The following is a 20,036-nucleotide window of genomic DNA, read 5'->3' as shown; positions in this document are numbered from 1 at the left end:
AACTTTGCTATCAGTTTTTGAAGTGCAAAGTAAGCCTTTCCGAGCTGGTGTGGTGAAAAATCATAATCCTTCCTTTTATTTTAGTCGTAGTCGAGCAGAAACAATAATATACGAGTATATACATATACATATAAGATGTCATACAAGAAAACCGAGGAAAATATTTCCAATAATTGTCTCTGACGTCATCACAATAACTATTATCACTGGGATCTTCCCATCATCACTGTATTTAATAGATGGGACGAGTGACGTCACATGACGTCATCACAAGACACATCATCATCATCGGCCACAGCATCTTTGCAGATGGTAGTTGCGGCGACTAAAGAAAGTATATTGAGGAGGTAGTCTACAGCCTGCATTGACTGCGATGACTGTATAGACCGTGGGGAGACACTCCTGACTTCGGTCGAACTCGGCTCCGTTCGGCTCAGCATTGCTCCGAGCAATTATTAGGGTTGGCACCACTTGACTTCCTTGTGCGGGCACGACCACAGATAAGATAATCACTTGAATTTTGACAACCCTAAATATTCGAAAGGGATAGTGCCATAGCATGATTCGACCCTGAATCGCTGTCAAACTTCGGGTTTGTAGGAAGTGTCCTTTCTGTACGGTACTACTATTATTCCTTCTGTGGTATAGACCAATGGCCGATCGGCACTTCTTGCCGTATCGATCACAGGCACACACAACACAAGAGATACGATGATAGTAAAGACTGCTATCCATACAAGGATTTCTTTTGAACACTTGGTGGCTACCGAAATAAAAATTTCAAAAAAAATCAAAACTAAAGGACCCCGCAGCAAACATAGGGAAAAAGTGGTTTCAGTTAAATCTCACGAAATTTTAGTATGATGTTAATTTGGTATATGTTTTGTATCAAACAATTACATTAATTATTTCTGAAAGTATACTTCTGAGAGAGTTGTGCCCATACAAAAAAATAATCAGGAGAGCCAAATTAACATCATACTAAAATTTCGTGAGATTTAACTGAAACCACTTTTTTCCTATATTTGCTGCGGGGTCCTTTTTTAAAGTGGCAGGAACCGGCTCTCGGACAATATACGCCATTCAAATTTGAAAATTAATTAATTAGAATAAATAGAAAATTTGTCCCAAATCGCCGTCTATTGGCAGCGTGCCCAGATGGCTATATCTAGTATTTTTGATTCGTTTCTATTGTTTCCCAAATAATTTTAAGTCATAATATATTCTTTGTTGAATTTTCGTTAGTCATAATTGGTTTTTCTCAGAAGCGCGTAACTTTTCAGGATTGCCGTAAAACAAACCTAACCTAACCTATATCTATAGAACCTTACGAAAATCCTGAAATCTTATCGGTTTCGGTTTCATGACTAACGATAATATGACAAACAATACATTATGGGAAACAAAGGGACGCCATTTTTAATACAATATCTAAATATTCTAAATATTATAATGCTCGTTGAAATATTGTCAGTTAGTATAATTATAACAATCTAAAGAGCAAAGGTCGCTCCGGTCATTTTGCAAATGATGCATTAATATATTTAATATTTTATTTTGTTATTGTGCAAGCCAGCAAAAATGTTGTCTACCTCGAGTTTATTTCGAGACTTGAGTAAGCAATAGATTAATTAATTCAGAACATTTTTTAAAAATTACGCTCCTTTTTTTTTCTGGGGATGTCCAGTATAGTGGACGCTACAGATTTAAGGGTTAAAAGGACTAGCTAAATTGCTCTGAAACTTTTTACTTATAATAGGATAAGGTATATCTATGCCTGTAATTAGTTTATGTTGCTTCAGATACCATAGTTAAAATGAAATAAAATTTCATTTTTGGTACCTACAAGCTTTTATCGCTGACTGTACTTTTCTTACGACAGACAACTAATACTCATCGAGACAATTCTAAAAACCCCTAACACCCCCCTAGGTTGCGTTGTTTCATCACAGAGTTCCTATGGCCACCTCCTGTCTCCATCATCACATCAGCTCGATGTACCATAATATTGCATTGTCATGCGATTTATACATGCATGCAAAATTTCAGCTCAAGCGGAAACCGGAAAGTGAATCAAATTTAACTTGCAAGATTTGATTACACACAGACAGACAGACAGACAGACAGACAACGGTCAGGTGAAAGTAAAAATAAAAGCTTATAAAAATACAGCGAATTTACCTTGTTTTTACTCTTTCTCTAAGTATTAAAACATATTTTTACTAAACAAGCATTTTTACATATTACAAATTGCTAGAGTTAAACCAAGACAAGTCTGCAGCGATTTTGATTTTGACGCAGTGCAAGTGTTATTTATTTGTCATAATTTTATAGAAGTTTGACGTTTAAAATGACACCTGTACTGCTCGGGCTAACAAAATCGCTGCAGATTTTTCTCTGTCTGACTCTACACGTCTGTGGATGGGTTTTACTGTGTTGGTTAAAATATTGCTTCATCTATTGTAAGTTATCTGTGATTATATCTAAAAATAACATAAACATGCATATTATTCAATATTCCTATATCAAGTTTTGCAGCTATTTCGCTATGACATTGATCTTTTTACGATTGAGAAACTAGTTTTTAGTTATTAGTCTAGATAATCTAGATATGTTTTATTAATTTTTTTAGGTTAGTTTTGTAGGTAGTTTTAATTTTAGGTTACCTACTTTTTATTGTACTTAAGTCTGTCTTTATTTATTTTTCATCTTAAGTTAGGTTGTTTATAATATGAATATAAAAGTAAAATACAAAAGCAGATAAAAAACAATAAAAAATACATATACTTAAACTCATTATAAAAAATTAAACCTAGGGTGCCGCCGGCAGCGGGGCAGGGCCCAAGCTGCCTGTGGTCAGGGCCGCAGAGTGAGGAATCGACGCGCATAGTAGCGACGTACTTATTGTAGGTTTGTTATTATTCATTATGTTTATGGTTTAATAAATAAAAAAAGCGGCCAAGTGCGAGTTGGACTCGCCCATGAAGGGTTCCGTAGCATCAAGTAACATAATAAAATAGCGGTTTACGATTTATGACGATTAAAAAAACTACTTACTAGATCTCGTTCAAACCAATTTTCGGTGGATGTTTGCATGGTAATGTACATCATATTTTTTTTAGTTTTATTTTTCTCTTATTTTAGAAGTTACAGGGGGGGGGACACATTTTACCACTTTGGAAGTGTCTCTCGCGCAAACTATTCAGTTTAGAAAAAAATGATAGTAGAAACCTCAATATCATTTTGAAGACCTATCACACGTATGGGTTTCATGAAAATTTTTTTTTTTAAGTTTCAGTTCTAAGTATGGGGGACCCCCAAAATTTATTGTTTTTTTTTTCTATTTTTGGGTGAAAATCTTAATGCGGTTCACAAAATACATATACTTACCAAGTTTCGACAGTATAGTTCTTATAGTTTCGGAAAAAAGTGGCTGTGACATACGGACGGACAGACAGACATACATGACGAATCTATAAGGGCTCCGTTTTTTGCCATTTGGCAACGGAACCCTAAAAATACACTAGTTATAAAAAAATGTCTAGATATTTAAGTTGTATAATAGAAAATATATATACAGCGTGATTCTGTTTTCTAACATACGAGTATTTTCTAAAATTTCTAAAATTTTTAAGGCATAAAATTTCTAAACTTTCTTTGGCTTACTTTGCCGTCGGCTTTCAAAAGGCGGAGTATTTACATTTCGACTATTTTTTATGTACCATTATTTTCTTGCATATTAAATATTAATTTTAGTTTTGTTATTTTATTTTAAATGTTATTTTATATGGAATGAATGATACTTACCTAATTTTAAATAGTTAGTTTGCATTTTATACGCCGAAGTCTTTAGGTTTAACTGGTCAGAAAAATACATAAGGGCGGAAAAACGAAACTATAATAAGTACTAAGTAGTGTTGTATGGTACAACACAACACAATACTACAAATACAATATCTTCTAATTGTTTTTAGTGTTCCGTACAAAACTTTGTTTACGGAACACTTATGGGATCACTTCGGTCTTGCAAATCAGTTAAATACGTTTTTCTCAGAGACCGTTTGACATAGATACCTAAAATTTGGAACAGTTATAGCAATTACCACCACTCATATTGTAAATAAGTCAAAACTGCTTATTTCTTATTAAAGGGGGAAATTTAGGGGGTTTAGAGGGGTAGGCTGAAACTTTTTTCATTTGTAAGAATCGTGTGGGGTACCATTAGAAAGCTTGCAAAAAATTGAGTCGATGGACTGATTTTGACTTCATTTTAGACTGCAATAGTTTCGTCAAAAAATGCATTTAAAGTTGCAAGTTTTCATACAAAAATTTTCACCTCTGTCCTAGCGATTTTCGCGAAAACTATAGCTAACAAGCAGCTGACCAGTCAATATCCAACTAAAACAAGCATGGAGACGGCGGGAAAATTATCAGCTTAACTTTATCTTTATTAGTTTTTCAACTGCAGCTTGACCTTTGGTTGCTTAGGGCTAGCTAACTGATGCTTACACTGGTCAATTCATATTAGGCGAGAAACATCCTTAGTTAAAACTTTGGCATTGAAATTTATGACTTATGTCTTTGACACAAAGTTTAATTCTGCTTGCTTATTTTTGTGGGATATTTAATTTTATCTCAATAGCCTACTATAAGTATGAGAGAGATCTACAAAATACGACCTTATTATATTGCAAATAAGTTTCAATTTCGAACGGGCTTTCCAACCAATGGACTAGGCATCTCAAAAATCTGAAAAATTCAAATTAAGAATTCCGTTCTTGACTGTCGTTGTGTTTTTTTTTTCCACAATAGGACACATAGAGTTAGTAAGGCGTATAGAGATAATAAAGTCATTTAATATTTATGAACAGCTTTGGCCTCATGTATAGATTTTATTGAGAGTATCTGATTCGTCGAAACATTATACACAATATTCCTTTTCATTAAGTACCATTACATTTCTGTATTAATTGTATAGTTATAATATCTATTAATTATATTCAGTACTTATGTATATTTTTGAACGGATCGGTGAGCAACAAGATTCAGGGCTATAACCGCGAAAACAGAAGTTCGCAAATTGCGAGCGATTTTTCTCTGTCACTCTAATTACGCCTTCATTGGAGTAAAAGAGAAAGATCCCCGCAAATTGCGAATTTCGGTTTTCGCGGTAGCCCCTCAGTCCTGTTACGAGAAAATAATTTTGGAAGACATTAATAGTATATGACAGTTAAATATCACAGTTTTTAGAAACAAAGGTAAAATTGACGAAATATTTAAAGTAAGCCGATCTTGTTTTTTAGCAGTTCTAAATAATATTAAAGTCTTTATATATGGCATAGAACTAGAAACAAAATCAAATAAAAAATAATAATGAGTTCTAAATTCAAATTGAAGGAGTATACATTTAAGGTATTATAGGCCAAGCGCGCACCACGATATTAATTTTTGCGACACGATTTTAGAATCGCGCTGTAATATATCGCAGAAAATTCACTGCGCGCACTGCGATGAAAAAGTCGACGATTTGTTCATTCTCAACATGGATTTCGTACCAGTCGCTTGTCATGAAACGTGTATTTAATATGCGATTGCTGTATGACTTTGAGCATTTATAACACAAAGGTGATCCCCGTCTATTTCCATAATTAAATGGTCAACATCTAGCGTCTCATTTTCAGACTCCATTGGAGATGCAGGTGCCGAGATGTTGGGGTTTGGAGAGCGAAATGCCGACTGAGGTCCGGCCGGGGTGCGATTTTATTATCATAGTGCGCGCGGGGCCATACAACTCCGCATGCTGCAATTCACTTTGCGACAATCGCGTCGCGAACAATCGCGGAAAAATGTGACAAATCACAATTTTAAAATCGCTGCGATTTTTTTGTCGCATATGCGCGCACTAACATATAAACACATACGTTGCATTTCTGCGACAAAATTATCGCAGGACAAAAATCGTGGTGCGCGCTTGGCCTTACTCTAAATTATTATAATACATCAAGCATTCGCGAGATGCTCGACTTCGGTATTCAAACTCAAAGCAATAGTACAAGAATCTAACTAAATGCAAAGGCCGAAGGAGCGATTCGAAGATCCGAAGCGTCCGACAGACGCGCGCCTCCCGTAACTTTTCCAAGTATTTTTAAGTACAAGTGTCTAAGTCGCAAGATCCAAAGGCTGAAGTCGCATTGGGCCGAAAGCCCGAAGCATCCAGGAGGTCAGTTCTAAACACAGGTAATTAATACAAGTGTCTAAATGCGAAGGCCGGAGACCGAGCTCCGCGTAGGGCCGAAGGCCCGAAGCCTGCAAGATGTCAGTGGTTAAACACAGAACTGACAGCCTGGACGCTTCGGGCCTTCGGCCCTACGCGGAGCTTGGCCTTCGGCCTTTGCATTTAGATACTTATACTATTGTTCTGTGTTTAAGTACTAACATCCTGGACGCTTCGGGCCTTCGGCCCTACACGGAGCTCGGCCTTCGGCTTTCGCATTTAGACACTTGTACTATTGTTCTGTGTTAAAGCACTGACATCCTGGACGCTTCGGGCCTTCGGGCTACGCGGAGGTCGGCCTTTGGCCTTCACATTTAGACACTTGTACTATTGCTCTGTGCTAAAGCGATGACATTTTGCTAAAGCTCGGTCTTCGGCCTTCGCACTTAGACACTTTGTACTATTGTTCTGTGTGTAGTTGAATACGGTATCCTAAAAACAGGCAAAAAACCTCTGTAAAATGTAACGATGCGAGCGGTACGGCTACCATCAGTTTGGCATGGACATAAACGCTACCGTGGGCGTGAACGTAATTTACTTTCTATGCATCTCGCTCGTACTGACATATTAGTGCGAAAGAGATATACCTATAGGAAGTAAATTACGTTCACGATATCCTTTATGTCAATGCCAAACTGATGGTAGCCGTACGGAACACTAAATGCCTCAAGCTATCTCGGACTTGGCCAAATTATTTTTTTATAACATGGAAATCTGAGTCTGCCGGAAAAATCCGGCCCTATTTCTCATTACCCTAATCTACTAATTGGAAGTTAAAAATAAACCTAATTAAATATGAAATGAAATTATATAAAAAAAACGAAGAAATATAATATTTCATAATTATTATACTGGAACGATTTCATTTTACACTTATTTAATTACACTATTTAATTCTTCGAGCAACACCGGCTTTCATTGCTCGAAGATTTCATTGGAGTTGTTACCAAAAACAGGTATGTTTTATTTATTTTTCTACTCGTCGACTATAATTCTTGAATTAAGATTTCTTATACCAAACTTCAATTGGGTATTTTTAATGTTTGGGCTCCCAACTCAACTATAATATACATATCGATACAGTTTAGTCAACTATAATGAAATTGACCAATCACAGCTCGCGGCGATCAAGAGGACGAAACAAAACCATAGCTCAAATTAATTATTTATTTTAAGTTGTATAGTAGAAACAATTGGTTCATAAGTCAGAAACGCGCATGTGACACCCTTAATATAGCAACATCCATAGACTACGAAAACTACTTAGTGTTGCTTGTTAGTCTCCATAGGCTACGGTGGCCAAAATCGAGAAAACAACTGTCTAAAAATTTAATTTAGCGCGGAGCAAGTACCAGGGCCTCATGAGTTACGAGAAGGTGTCGTTGACCAACGCGCCGTGGGGCGCGGCGGCCGGGGCGCGTAGTATGAATAAGGTATCGTGGCTGCTAGCGTACCATTTTAGCTGCATACTTTTGGTTTGTTTGTATGATCCTACTAGTTTAAAGTATTATTTTTGTTGACTCGTAGAAAAAGTATTGTATACAATAGTGATATAATCAAGCTTTTCAATCTCGTACCTGACTTAGGCAACTCAGCAAGCTTCGTTGCCTAAACACGGTACTCGACTGAAAAGTTCTCTATTATATCACGATTGTATAAAATACTATTATAATATTGTCATTAATGTCATTATGACTGTTTATTTAACGTAAATAATACAAACTTAATACTTAAGTACATTATAAAATAAAATAACTAAAACTAAACCTAACAAAAAAAATCCCTAAAACCTACCTTCAAAGCCCCTTGGCAAGGTGCCCATCACGCAGGCAGCATTCCCGCGCTGTATAGCGATGGCAATCCTTTCCAATACATAACAAATGACTGTGAATATTCTCTATATAATGTCATTATTAATGTTAATGTCTGGGGGCCTACCGCGAACCACGTTCGACGTGTTACCTCCCTGTCACACTTACGTATGAATTTACAAGTGCAACAGAGAGACAGATTGCAAAAAAAAAACAGGAAGATACTACATTGTGTTGTGACAACCAGACGTTTAACTTTCGTTTCTCGACCAATGTCAATATTAACAACCACTTAAGAGGAAAGACGGCCGCTTCTCCATACAAAGATAGTCCCCTTTTTCCTCTTTGGATAAGATATTTATTTTTAGTTTCTGGTAGATGGTAGAGACATTACGACATGACGATCGGTCTGGCCTAGTGCTGCCTGCGAAGCCGACGGTCCTGGGTTCGAATCTCAGTAAGGGCATTTATTTGTATGATGATGCAGATATTTGTTCCTGAGTCATGGGTGTTTTCTATGTATTTAAGTATTTGTATATTATATATATCGTTGTCTGAGTACCCACAACACAAGCCTTCTTGAGCTTACTGTGGGACTTAGTCAATCTGTGTAAGAATGTGCTATAATATTTATTTATTATTATTTATTAAAAATAAAAATAAACCAACTTACCTATCTATAAAATAAAACTAATTTAACACTAAAAACTAATACTAATTAAATTAAAATACGTCTAAGAAATTGGGCCCCTTTGGCATGGTGCCGAGGACGCTGGCAGCATTTCCCCGCTGTATTGACATTATAGAAAATAATTTTACATAATTTGATGTGATGTATATTAACCACAGCTATGCCCCTACGTTTGACTTTCTCTGTGATTATTTGTGTGTGATTATTGTAAAAATTAGGGGCGAAAAACAGTTTTCATTTAATAATCTCACTCTTATAATAATTAAAAATTCGAAAAAAATCTGACGTAGGGGGTTAGGTGGGGTTGATATAAAGTGTCATTCTATGGAACTTGCTAACTATGTAAACAAACCGCCATATTAAAATTGTCAAAGAATGATGAATTTATTATTGTGTAAGCAGGCAGGCAGTTGTGACAACTGATATTGCCTGTATCCAGTAATCGTTAATAGTTATCGTTGACAAGTAGATGTATTGATGTGTTTGTCTAATTTATTTTTAAATTGGTTCACATTTTGTGCTGAAACCACATCTTCGGGGAGTTTGTTCCAAGCCCTCACTACTCGGTTGCTCAAAAAGTGTTTGTATGGGTTACTGAGTGACCTATGCCTTTCTAACTTTAAGTGATGACCTCTCAGACGGGTGTTGTTGTTGCGCTTGAACATCTCATGAAAAGCCTTGAGGTCATAGTGCCCAGACAGTATTTTGTATGTTTCTATTAGGTCTCCACGTTCTCTGCGGTGGATTTACTAGTGACTTTACAACGAATTGTGTCAAAATACTTTCAATTAACATTCAGAGAGGAAAATGAAACCCACGTTTGTATGAACGGGCGATTTCACGCGTCCTCCACTACCGTCTTAAGGGACAAACCCAGTTAGTGAGAAGCTGCAAGGTTGCAAAATGCGTCACACTGTAAAGGTTAATTTACAAGAATTACGGAAAAAGGGCTTCCTAGATACTTCGAGTGTGCGCTGAGATTCTTTTTTTTAATTATATACATTATAGGAGGTAAACGAGCTGACGAAAATTTTACTGATAAGTGATGCCTAATTTTAAAAATAAAAAGTGACCAAATAATTTTTGGTCAAGCAAATCTTGTCAGTAGAAAAAGGCGGCAAATTTGAAAAATTTAGGCACGAAGGGATATAGCCTCATCGAAAAATTGAATTTCGCGCCTTTTTCTACTGACAAGTTTTGCTTGACCATCTATAAATCGTCATTCTCTGCCCTTGTCCCATTCACTTGGTGTCGGCGCAGCATGTCTTTCTCTTCCACACCTCTCTGTCGCCCGTCATTTTATCATTCACTTGCATTGGTTTCATATCATCCTTCACACAGTCCATCCACCTTTTCCTCGGTTTTCCTTTCCTCGTACTTCCCTCCACATTCGTTCGTAATACCTTTCTCGTCATATGACTTTCAGCCATCACATGCCCTTATCACGCTTGGCGATTTGTCTACCAAAGAAACCTAAATATTAATTTATTAATCACTCTGCACCTATACCACAGATTATATTATAGCTCTTGCATTACACTGGAAAAGCATTCATAGTTGAGTTTGGGCCCGATTCGGATTTTGAAACAGACATCTATTAGATATCTTTTAGACATCATCAAGATACGTTAACGATATGTTTAAGATCTAACCTGTCAAATTTGACATTTACGCGATTCTGGAGATACTCTTGAACGATTTCCACAGGATATGACTTAGAGATCCAATTCACATCTAATAGATATTTTACTCTTTCTAATGGCTCCTCTACACGATGGGCCAACGCCGGCAACTCCACGGGACGCATTTATGCGTTAGAGGGAGCAAGTGATATTACTATCTCATTCTACCGCATGGCTGCGTCCCTTGGAGTGGCCGGCGTTGGCCCATCGTGTAAAAGAGCCACAACATAAAAGTGACATTGGTTGCCCGAATTGCGCTGCAAAAGAGAACTATAGTTGATATCTAAACTATAACGTATCTAGAATGGATCTAGTACGTGTCGTCACTTGTGAATTTCTTGAAGTTCGAATACGGCAGTTTATCAAGGTTTAACTTCTTACCTGCCAATTTTGCCCTCAATAATATGATAATTACATATATTTACGAGTCGTTAGTTAACATTGTATATGATGTAGAATTGTAGATGATACATTTGAAAAACCGCAAGAAAACAGCATTGCGAAGTTCCGTAATAAGAATAGTGGAAATACTGATTCCCAGACACAGATATGGAATAATGAGCTGTGGCTAGGGTTTATACACATTAGTCATGAATACAAAGTAGAATAATTAAGGGTGTGATGAGTCATGCACTCTCGGTTTTATTAATAAGACATTCTGCCCGATTCGAAGTTTAAGATACGTCAATTAATAGATCTATAAACGATATGGATTAGATGTGTCAGTGTGAAAAGTGACGTATTTGTTTGAAGAAACGTCACATTTGACACTGGCATATCTAATCCATATCGTTTTTATATCTATTAATTGACGTATCTTAAAGTTAGAATCGGGTCAATCAATTGCCAGCCGTATTCGAACAATGAGATACGTCAAATACTAGATATTGAAACGATATGGATTAGATGTGTTAGTGTGAAGCAAGTGTCAAAATTGTCATTTCTTCAAACAAAAACGTCACTTTTGATACTTGTTTGACACTGACATATCTATTCCGTATCGTTTCAATATCTAGTATTTGACGTATCTCATTGTTCGAATATGGCTGTGTGTTTCTGACTAGCGTCATGGCGCGCCACTTAAACGGATATGAGATGTAGTGCATATAAGTAATTATTTTCCTTCGTATTTTCACGGAAACGTACGAACGCGTCTTGCTATTTAAGTCAGTCTCGGTACAAAAAGTAATGCGGTTGACTGAAGTAGCATGACAAATACGAACGTTTCCGAGAAAACACGAAGGAAAACAATTACAACAAATAAACAACAACAACGCAAACTCACTGCGGTTTACGTGCATCTTGTTTCTTGGCGTTGATGACACTTTTCACACCCTAAATCGAATAATTTTCTGATAAATTTCAGTGAAATGGCTACAATCCGAAAAAAGTTTCACTTGTATCGTGGTTTCCTAACATCACACGATTAATTTTATTATATACCTAATGATACAGAGTATAGTTTTGGTCTAACTCTGTTTCTCTTTCCCCACATGACCGTAATATGAAAAACACTCACCATGATTGATTTTGCCCTGCTGCGATATAAGCATATTCAGGGGCACGTCCCCCTTGCCGGGGGGCACGCCGAGCAGCCGCCGCGCCGTCTGCCCCAACGCCAGAAACTGCTTGTGCCCCATTTTGGGTTCCGATGTACGTCACTGCGGTCCGTATTGTCTACATCCGGGCAAACTGGAACAAAAGAAAATATATTGAAATAAGTGTATATTATAAGTTATAAGTAAGATCACCCACATTATGTTATATATATTTTTTTTTTAGGTATTAGTTTTTTAGGTATATTATAATTTTAGGTTAATTTTATTCTAAGTTTGTTTTTAATTATGTTTAAGGTTTTATAAAATAAAAGTAAAGAAGAGTCGCTTTCCAAGTAGATTTTCGTAAATCAACCCGCCTGTTCCTATCTCTATTGCACCAAGGGTGCGAAACTCCTGTCTTCGGGAAAACTCGGCACTTATCGGCTCAGCATTGCTCCGAGCAAATAATTTACCTAGAACACCAGAAACCTAGCTACTGTTTTACCTAGAACATCATAGACGGTGCAGGCCGGGGTTCAGGCAGACCGAAAAGGAGATGGCGGGACAACTTGGACGCATACCCCAAATGGTGGGAACATGCCGATGACAGGGTCGAGTGGAGAAAAAGAGGGGAGGCCTTTGCGCAGCAGTGGGACACCAAAGTAGGCTAATAAAAAAAGATGTTGTTAACGTTGAGGTTGTTTTTAGAGATCGCTTTTTAGCGATAAGACCCTCTGTTGTAGGACCAAAATAGAATAATGTTTAATTTTTCGCATACGAGACGGTGTAATTCCACAGGACTAGAGATCGCTCTTTGGCGATAAGACCTGTTGTTTGGTAGACAAAATAGAATAAAGTTAAACTTTTTGCATACGAGATTCCGATCAAAATAGGTATACTTAATAATGTTTTTATTTTTTTTCATACGAGATTCCATTTTACTGCATGTCGTCTGCTTGTGTTTATGTGCTAGCGACCCGCCCCGACTTCGTACGGATAAACCTTAACAAATTATACTATACCACAGAATAAATAATAGTACTAGGTACAGAAGACTCACTCTCTAAAAACGCGTCTGTCACGATCAGCACAGATATGGCCGCTAGATGGCGACAGCGCCACGCGCGGCTTATGGCAAACCCCAAAATTGGGGTCGAACGGATGGATTTTAGCTACCTGTAGCAAAGCGACGAAATCGCGGAGTGAGCGACGCCTGACTATACACACAATCTAGCGACCTTCACCAAGGAGGAGTTTTGGCCGAAGGGTGTCAAGTTCCGGCGGTTTCTCCCTGACACTGCGGGGTTGCGAACTGCATCGCAACCATAATGTGATTTTCTAGTGTTTAGTTTTAAAATATATGTTTTATAATATGTATGCTAGTTAGGGTTCCGTACCCAAAGGGTAAAACGGGACCCTATTACTAAGAGTCTGCTGTCCGTCCGTCCGTCCGTCCGTCTGTCACCAGGCTGTATCTGACAAACCGTGATAGCTAGACAGTTGAAATTTTCACAGATGATGTATTTCTGTTGCCGCTATAACAACAAATACTAACAAATGTTAAGTAGAACTATGATTACTTCAATTTTAGAATGTATCCTCCCTGTTATCACGCATGTTATTAATTTCTCTATGTCTTCTGGGGTTTTTCCTTCGTTATGGCGCCACGCCTATGTCATTCCTCTGCCTAAAGTTTCCAACCCTAGTGCACTTAAAGATTTTAGACCCATTTCTATTCTACCCTTTCTTTCAAAAATTTTAGAAGCTATTGTCCATAAACAACTGTCCACTTACATTTATTCCAATCAATTACTTTCTTCATTTCAGTCTGGTTTTCGTCGTGGCCACAGTACTTCCACCGCTTTGCTCAAAGTGGTCGATGACGTGAGGCTCGGCATGGACTCCTCATTGTTGACAGTGTTGGTCCTTATCGATTTCTCCAATGCTTTTAACGCTGTTAACCATGATCTGTTACTGGCCACTCTTAGGCATCTGAATATATCTTCATCTGCGGCTGGTTGGTTCTCTTCGTATCTTCAGGACCGTCGTCAGGCGGTTCGTTCTGATCGTACGTTTTCTGACTGGTGCACTCTCACTTCTGGAGTTCCACAGGGCGGAATTCTCTCACCTCTTCTTTTCTCGATTTTTATTAACCTTATTACTTCTAAAATTAAATGCTCTTACCATCTGTATGCTGATGACTTGCAGCTTTATACCCAAGCGAGTGCTAAGGATCTGGACCAGGCAATCGCTGAAATAAACTTAGACCTTAACCATATCTCCACTTGGTCACATTGCTTTGGTATCACAGTCAACCCAGCTAAATGCCAGGCCATATTACTTGGCAGCACCCGCTTACTCTCTTTGGTAAACACTGTGGAATTGGCGCCAGTTCTCTTTGAAACCGAAGTTATTCCGCTTTCATCGCAAGTGAAGAACCTGGGGCTAACAATCGACAGTGGGCTCACATGGGAACCACAGGTGTCCGACGTTAGTCGTAGAGTAATTAACACGTTGAGAGCACTCTATCGCCATAAACATTTTCTTCCGGTCAGAACAAAAACTCTCCTTGTCCAAGCTCTTGTTCTGCCTGTCCTTGATTATGCTGATGTTTGTTACACTAATCTCACTCAAGATTCTTTAAATAAATTTGACCGGCTACTTAATAGCTGCATTCGGTTCGTGTTTGGACTTCGTAAGTATGACCATATCTCTGCCTTTCGTAGAAAACTTAATTGGCTCCCTATACGAGATCGTAGGTCCCTTCGTATTCTGTGTACTCTCTACTCAATCTTGTTTGATCCGTCCGCCCCAGAGTATCTCCGCTCGAAATTTAAATTTGTTACCCCACGTCCAGGCACAGATCTCCGCTCTTCCCGTAGCCTTAAGCTCATTGTCCCCCAACATCGAACGGGTTTCATGTCCAATTCTTTCACTGTCCAGGCTATCAGGCTTTGGAACGGTCTCCCACTCTCTATCAGACAAGCGCAGACCAAATTCACATTCAAGCACATGCTGCGCAAATATTTCCTTGACAAACTTTCTTCTTCGTCAACTTAATGATTCACACAAGGTATATAATTATGTATATTATGTATGTAAGTCTATTTGTATTAAGTATATGTGTAAGTTTATCAACATAGTTTATATTCGTATAGAGTCTTGTTTACAAATTCTTTTACTTTAAAGACACTGCACCTACTTAATCTTTCTGGTTTGACCCATTGGTTGACTGGTAGAGAATGCCTTAAGGCATTAAGTCCGCCATTTGTACCTTCATGTATTGTGCAATAAAGATTAAAATAAATAAATAATAAATAAATACTACAAACAACAAAATAAAGATTTAAGTGGGGCTCCCATACAACTAACGTGATTTTTGACCGAAGTTATGCAACGTCGGGCGGGGTCAGTACTTGGATGTGTGACCGTTTTTTTTGCCTTTTTTGTCATTATGGTACGGTGGTATGGTAGTCCGACTCGCACTTGCCCGGGTTTTTAAATGTATTTATGTATGGGCCACTAGTTGCCTGAAATAAACATTTTCTTTCATACTTTCTTTTCTTTATACACTTTAAAGTGACATTCCATTTCCAACTGCAGCTGCAATACTGTTCATTTTACTATGGAAACGCGTCGCTGTCACTGTCAATTTCCATAGTAAAATGAACACTATTGCAGCTGCAGTTGGAAATGGAATGTCACTCTTAAACCTTTTTTTCACCTTTAAAATTTCCTCAAGAATCATTCTATTTGATAGGTGAAAACCACATGTAAATCCGTTCAGTATTGGTTTTTGAGTTTATCGCGAACATACATACTTACATACAGATAGACAGAAGCAGCGGAGAACTTTGTTTTATAAGATGTATAGATTTTGTTGTTTTGTTGTGTTGTTTTTGATTTAGTTGTTGTTTTTTGTTTTTTTTTTTTATATATTTACCTTTTGCTTTTTATTTAGGTACATATAGTTTGCATTTTTATTTTATTTCTAGTTTTAACTTTAGTTTTAATATTGTATCCGTTATATGTTTTTTCTTCACTTAAATAAATCACTAGGTACATATGTAGTGCATAAAGGTGTAATTAAATAAATAAACGATTTATGATTTATTGCCAAAGTAATTTCAAACAGAATTTGTTATAAAATTCAAGATGTGTAATCATCCCCAATTATAGATAGTGTATAAGAGATAAATAGATAAACATCACATGTTAGTATTATCACGTTGTTAGTGAGCCATCTAAAATCACGTTTCACACATTAGATCAAATCTATTACTTAGATAAGTACATTAGGTATCTCCGATTGTGTAATGGGATTTGTGAGAATTGTTACATATTATTATCAGTTAAATTATCGAGGTATCTCGTCACGCTATCGAATTAAATTTACACTAAGGGGTACTAGACTAGTATTATCAGGCGTGACTCACTCCGCGATCTCGTCGCTTTGCTACAGGTAGCTAAAAGTACATCCGTTCCACCCCAATTTTGGGGAAAGCCATAATCCGCGCGTGGCGATGTCGCCACCTAGCGGCCATATCTGTCCTGATCGTAACTGGCACGTTTAGTACTATTATTTATTTTCCGCTAGGGGTACTGGCACAGAATAAATAACAGTACTAGGTACAGAAGACTCACTCTCTAACAAAACGCGTCTGTTACGATCAGCACAGATATGGCCGCTAGGTGTAGTGCCGACCGCGCCACGCGCCGCTTATGGCTTTCCCCAAAATTGGGGTGGAACGGATGTACTGTACGCTGTCGCCACCTAGCGGCCATATCTGTCCTGATCGTAACTGACGCGTTTAGTACTATTATTTATTCTCCGCTAGGGGTACTGGCACAGAATAAATAATAGTACTAGGTACAGAAGACTCACTCTCTAACAAAACGCGTCTGTTACGATCAGGACAGATATGGCCGCTAGGTGGCGACAGCGCCACGCGCCGCTTATGGCTTTCCCCAAAATTGGGGTGGAATGGATGTACTTTTAGCTACCTGTAGCAAAGCGACGAAATCGCGGAGTGAGCCACGCCTGGTACTGGTGTGGTGAAAAATCGAAGTTACGATAGGTAACCGTAAAGTCACGGGCACTAGCACAGATCTATTACATAACGTTACGCAAACACACACAATTGACAGACAAACACTCTAAGAGCTTGTTCGCTGTGTATTGTGTACACTTTTTTATGCGATGTTTGCTAGCGACGGCCGTTGGGAACAAAGGTTCTTTGTTTGAAACTAGATGGCGTTGTCACATGTCATTATCTATCTATCTAATACCTCTATACCTTTAAACGAGCAAGTATTGTTTATTTAGGGCTGATTTAGACGGCGCGCGAACTCGCATGCGATTTTAGTTACATTGCGGACTGTTGGTTACGTCCAAATCAACCGACGGACCAAAACCCGCAATGGTATGAAACTCGCATGCGAGTTCACGCATCGTCTAAATCAGCCAATATATTTATATATTTCGGGGTTCTCGGAAACGGCTCTAACGATGTCGATGAAATTTGCTATATTTGATCTTATTTGCTATATTCATTTTACTTGATAATAACACCGACGCGTTCGTACTAGTAGTGCAGCTGCGGTCAGAAATGGAATGTTACCCTAAAGGGGTTAGAAGTCAGGCGATTAAAATAGATAAATGGTATTTAAAATAAATCATAAAACACGCCAATGATTTTATAAGTTTTTTCTAAGAAATTTCAGCGCTGCCCTCACACATTGATAACTCGCGTTTAGGTAAGTATAAAAGAAAACTCATCTTCACACATAATATGGGGCATTATCTATGAAAAGGGACCTTATTGTCGATGGCGCTTACGCCGCACAGCTTCACGCGGCATTGTATTTATATCGGAACATCGTTAATAATGGCGTAAGCGCCATCGACAATAAGGTCCCTTTTCATAGATAACGTCACATGTGTGTCATATGTATTAGCTTCCTACACAAATATTGGCAAACATATGTTATGTTAATGTCTAATAATAAATATTCTTTATGTACATTTTGTACATGCACGTGACGTTCATGACGGATTGTTCACAATGACATCAATGATGCATCATCAATAATCATTATCATATTAGTAGGAACAGGGTGACAGCTGAGCAAAAAAAATAGTAGATAGAGGGGTCCTGTCATAGTAAATTTTGTAGTCACAGTAAATTTACTGCCATCTATCGACACACGACTAAAACTCAAAACGAAAACGTATAAAATTATCAAAAAAGTGTATGTATATGTATATATAAATTATTTTATTATTTTTATATCATTTTGATCCATGTTCATTCCTGATATCTAGTTATGTGTTAAAATTGTTAATTATGTAACGGTGTCGTCACGCCATCTATCCGAGCATACGCTAAAGGTGTGTGCGGCATCTATCCGAGAATGACTTTTTCTTGATTTCCGAGGCACGCTTTTTTCTTAGACTCTATTCATCTTATACGAAGTTACATATGTCTTTGCTATTATTGTTCACAATGACATCAATGATGTATCATAAATAATCATCATCATATTAGTAGGAACAGGGTCACTGTTGAGTAAAGGACCTGCCCGTACTATCGCTACTAGTAACACTATCACTACTCTTTAAATATGAAACAACTAGCGACTCGCCCCGGCTTCGCACGGGTTAGCACATTATACACATACACCTTCCTCAAGATTCTCAAGAATTACTCTATTGATAGGTGAAAACCGCATGAAGATCCGTTCAGTAGTTTTTGAGTTTATCGTGAACATACAAACAGACAGCTAGACAGACGCGGCGGAGGACTTTGTTTTAATAAGGTGTAGTAATAGTGATGTCACGTCATGAGGCTGTCAAACCTAGCCTAACCATATCATAAAGTAATCAATTTTAATTTTTTTAATGGCTTTTTTTTGAAATATCAAATTCTATGATCTGGCCACGATGGGTCTCTATTGTGTCCCATAAAATTTTAAGTCATAATGTTTTCTCTTTTCAGGTTTGCCATAAAACAAACCTAACCTAACCTACCTAATCTAGTTACATAGTACGAATGACTTTGACCTAGTAAAATGGTAGATCCATATAAATAAAACTCAATTATAATATGGAGTAAGCTAAGTGAACGTACTACTCTAATTTTGTTATTAAGTATCTTTAAAAACCGGCCAAGTGCGAGTCGGACTCGCACACAAAGGGTTCCGTACCATTAAGCAAAGAACTGCAAAAAATCACGTGGGTTGTGTAGCCCCACTTAAATATTTATTTTATTTTGTTTTTAGTACTTATTTGTTGTTATAGCGGCAACAGATATACATCATCTATGACAATTTCAACTGTCTATAGCTATCACGGTTCATGAGTTACAGCCTGGTGACAGACAGACGGACAGCGGAATCTTAGTAATAGGCTCCCGTTTTTACCCTTAGGGTACGGAACACTAAAATTACCTCTGGCACCCATAAATCTTGCAATCAAATCTCACACTAAATTTGAATTTCAACATAATCTCCACTTAAAAGCTAACAAAACATAGCTACATGCATTTTAATGATAATAACTAGTGTCAGACCGAAACCGGATTATGAAACTGAAACCGGTTCGTTCCTCTAGTTGCGTCCGGAACCGAACCTTCGGCCAAAATATGATTTAAATGCCGAAACCGAAACTTCGGCCGAACACTACGGAAAATGCAGTTTTGGCGCAACCGAAAGGATCAATAGTTTTTTGGCCGAAACTTACCGAAACCGAAACTTCGGTCGTACACTACGGTGTATTCCCATTTGTCGCCGCCCCAACGTGACCACCATACCACGAAGTGGGAACAGAGGGCCTACCGCGAACCACGTTGGACGTGTTACCTTCCTATCACACTTACGTACGAATTTACGAGTGCGACAGAGAGGCAACACGCCGAACGTGGTTCGCGATAGGCCCTCAGATGGGAATGATATAGCGCCTATTCCCATCAGTTCCCGGCGGGAACAAATAGGAATACAACTACACTACTAAACAAACGTAGTCCCCATTTATTGGCGCGT

The 20,036-nt window shown here is 37.9% G+C and overlaps 1 protein-coding gene and 1 long non-coding RNA gene across 2 annotated transcripts in view; one reads left to right on the top strand and one right to left on the bottom strand.

Annotated features, from left to right (window-relative positions):
- Positions 1-20,036, top strand: part of LOC134677937 (uncharacterized) — a 351,049-nt gene that overhangs the window by 97,409 nt on the left and 233,604 nt on the right. The gene's annotated exons all lie outside the window — the stretch shown is intronic.
- The window catches only part of LOC134677925 (scavenger receptor class B member 1), a 200,960-nt gene that overhangs the window by 135,054 nt on the left and 45,870 nt on the right, over positions 1-20,036 (bottom strand). Inside the window, exon 2 of the mRNA XM_063536370.1 lies at positions 11,978-12,150. Coding sequence (XP_063392440.1) covers positions 11,978-12,098 — 121 coding nt within the window. The 5' untranslated portion in view covers positions 12,099-12,150. The remainder of the gene's footprint in view (positions 1-11,977; positions 12,151-20,036) is intronic.

The sequence above is a fragment of the Cydia fagiglandana genome, chromosome 27, assembly GCF_963556715.1.
Source record: "Cydia fagiglandana chromosome 27, ilCydFagi1.1, whole genome shotgun sequence".
Taxonomy (NCBI): Eukaryota; Metazoa; Arthropoda; class Insecta; order Lepidoptera; family Tortricidae; genus Cydia; species Cydia fagiglandana.
This window is presented reverse-complemented; position numbering and strand designations above follow the sequence as displayed.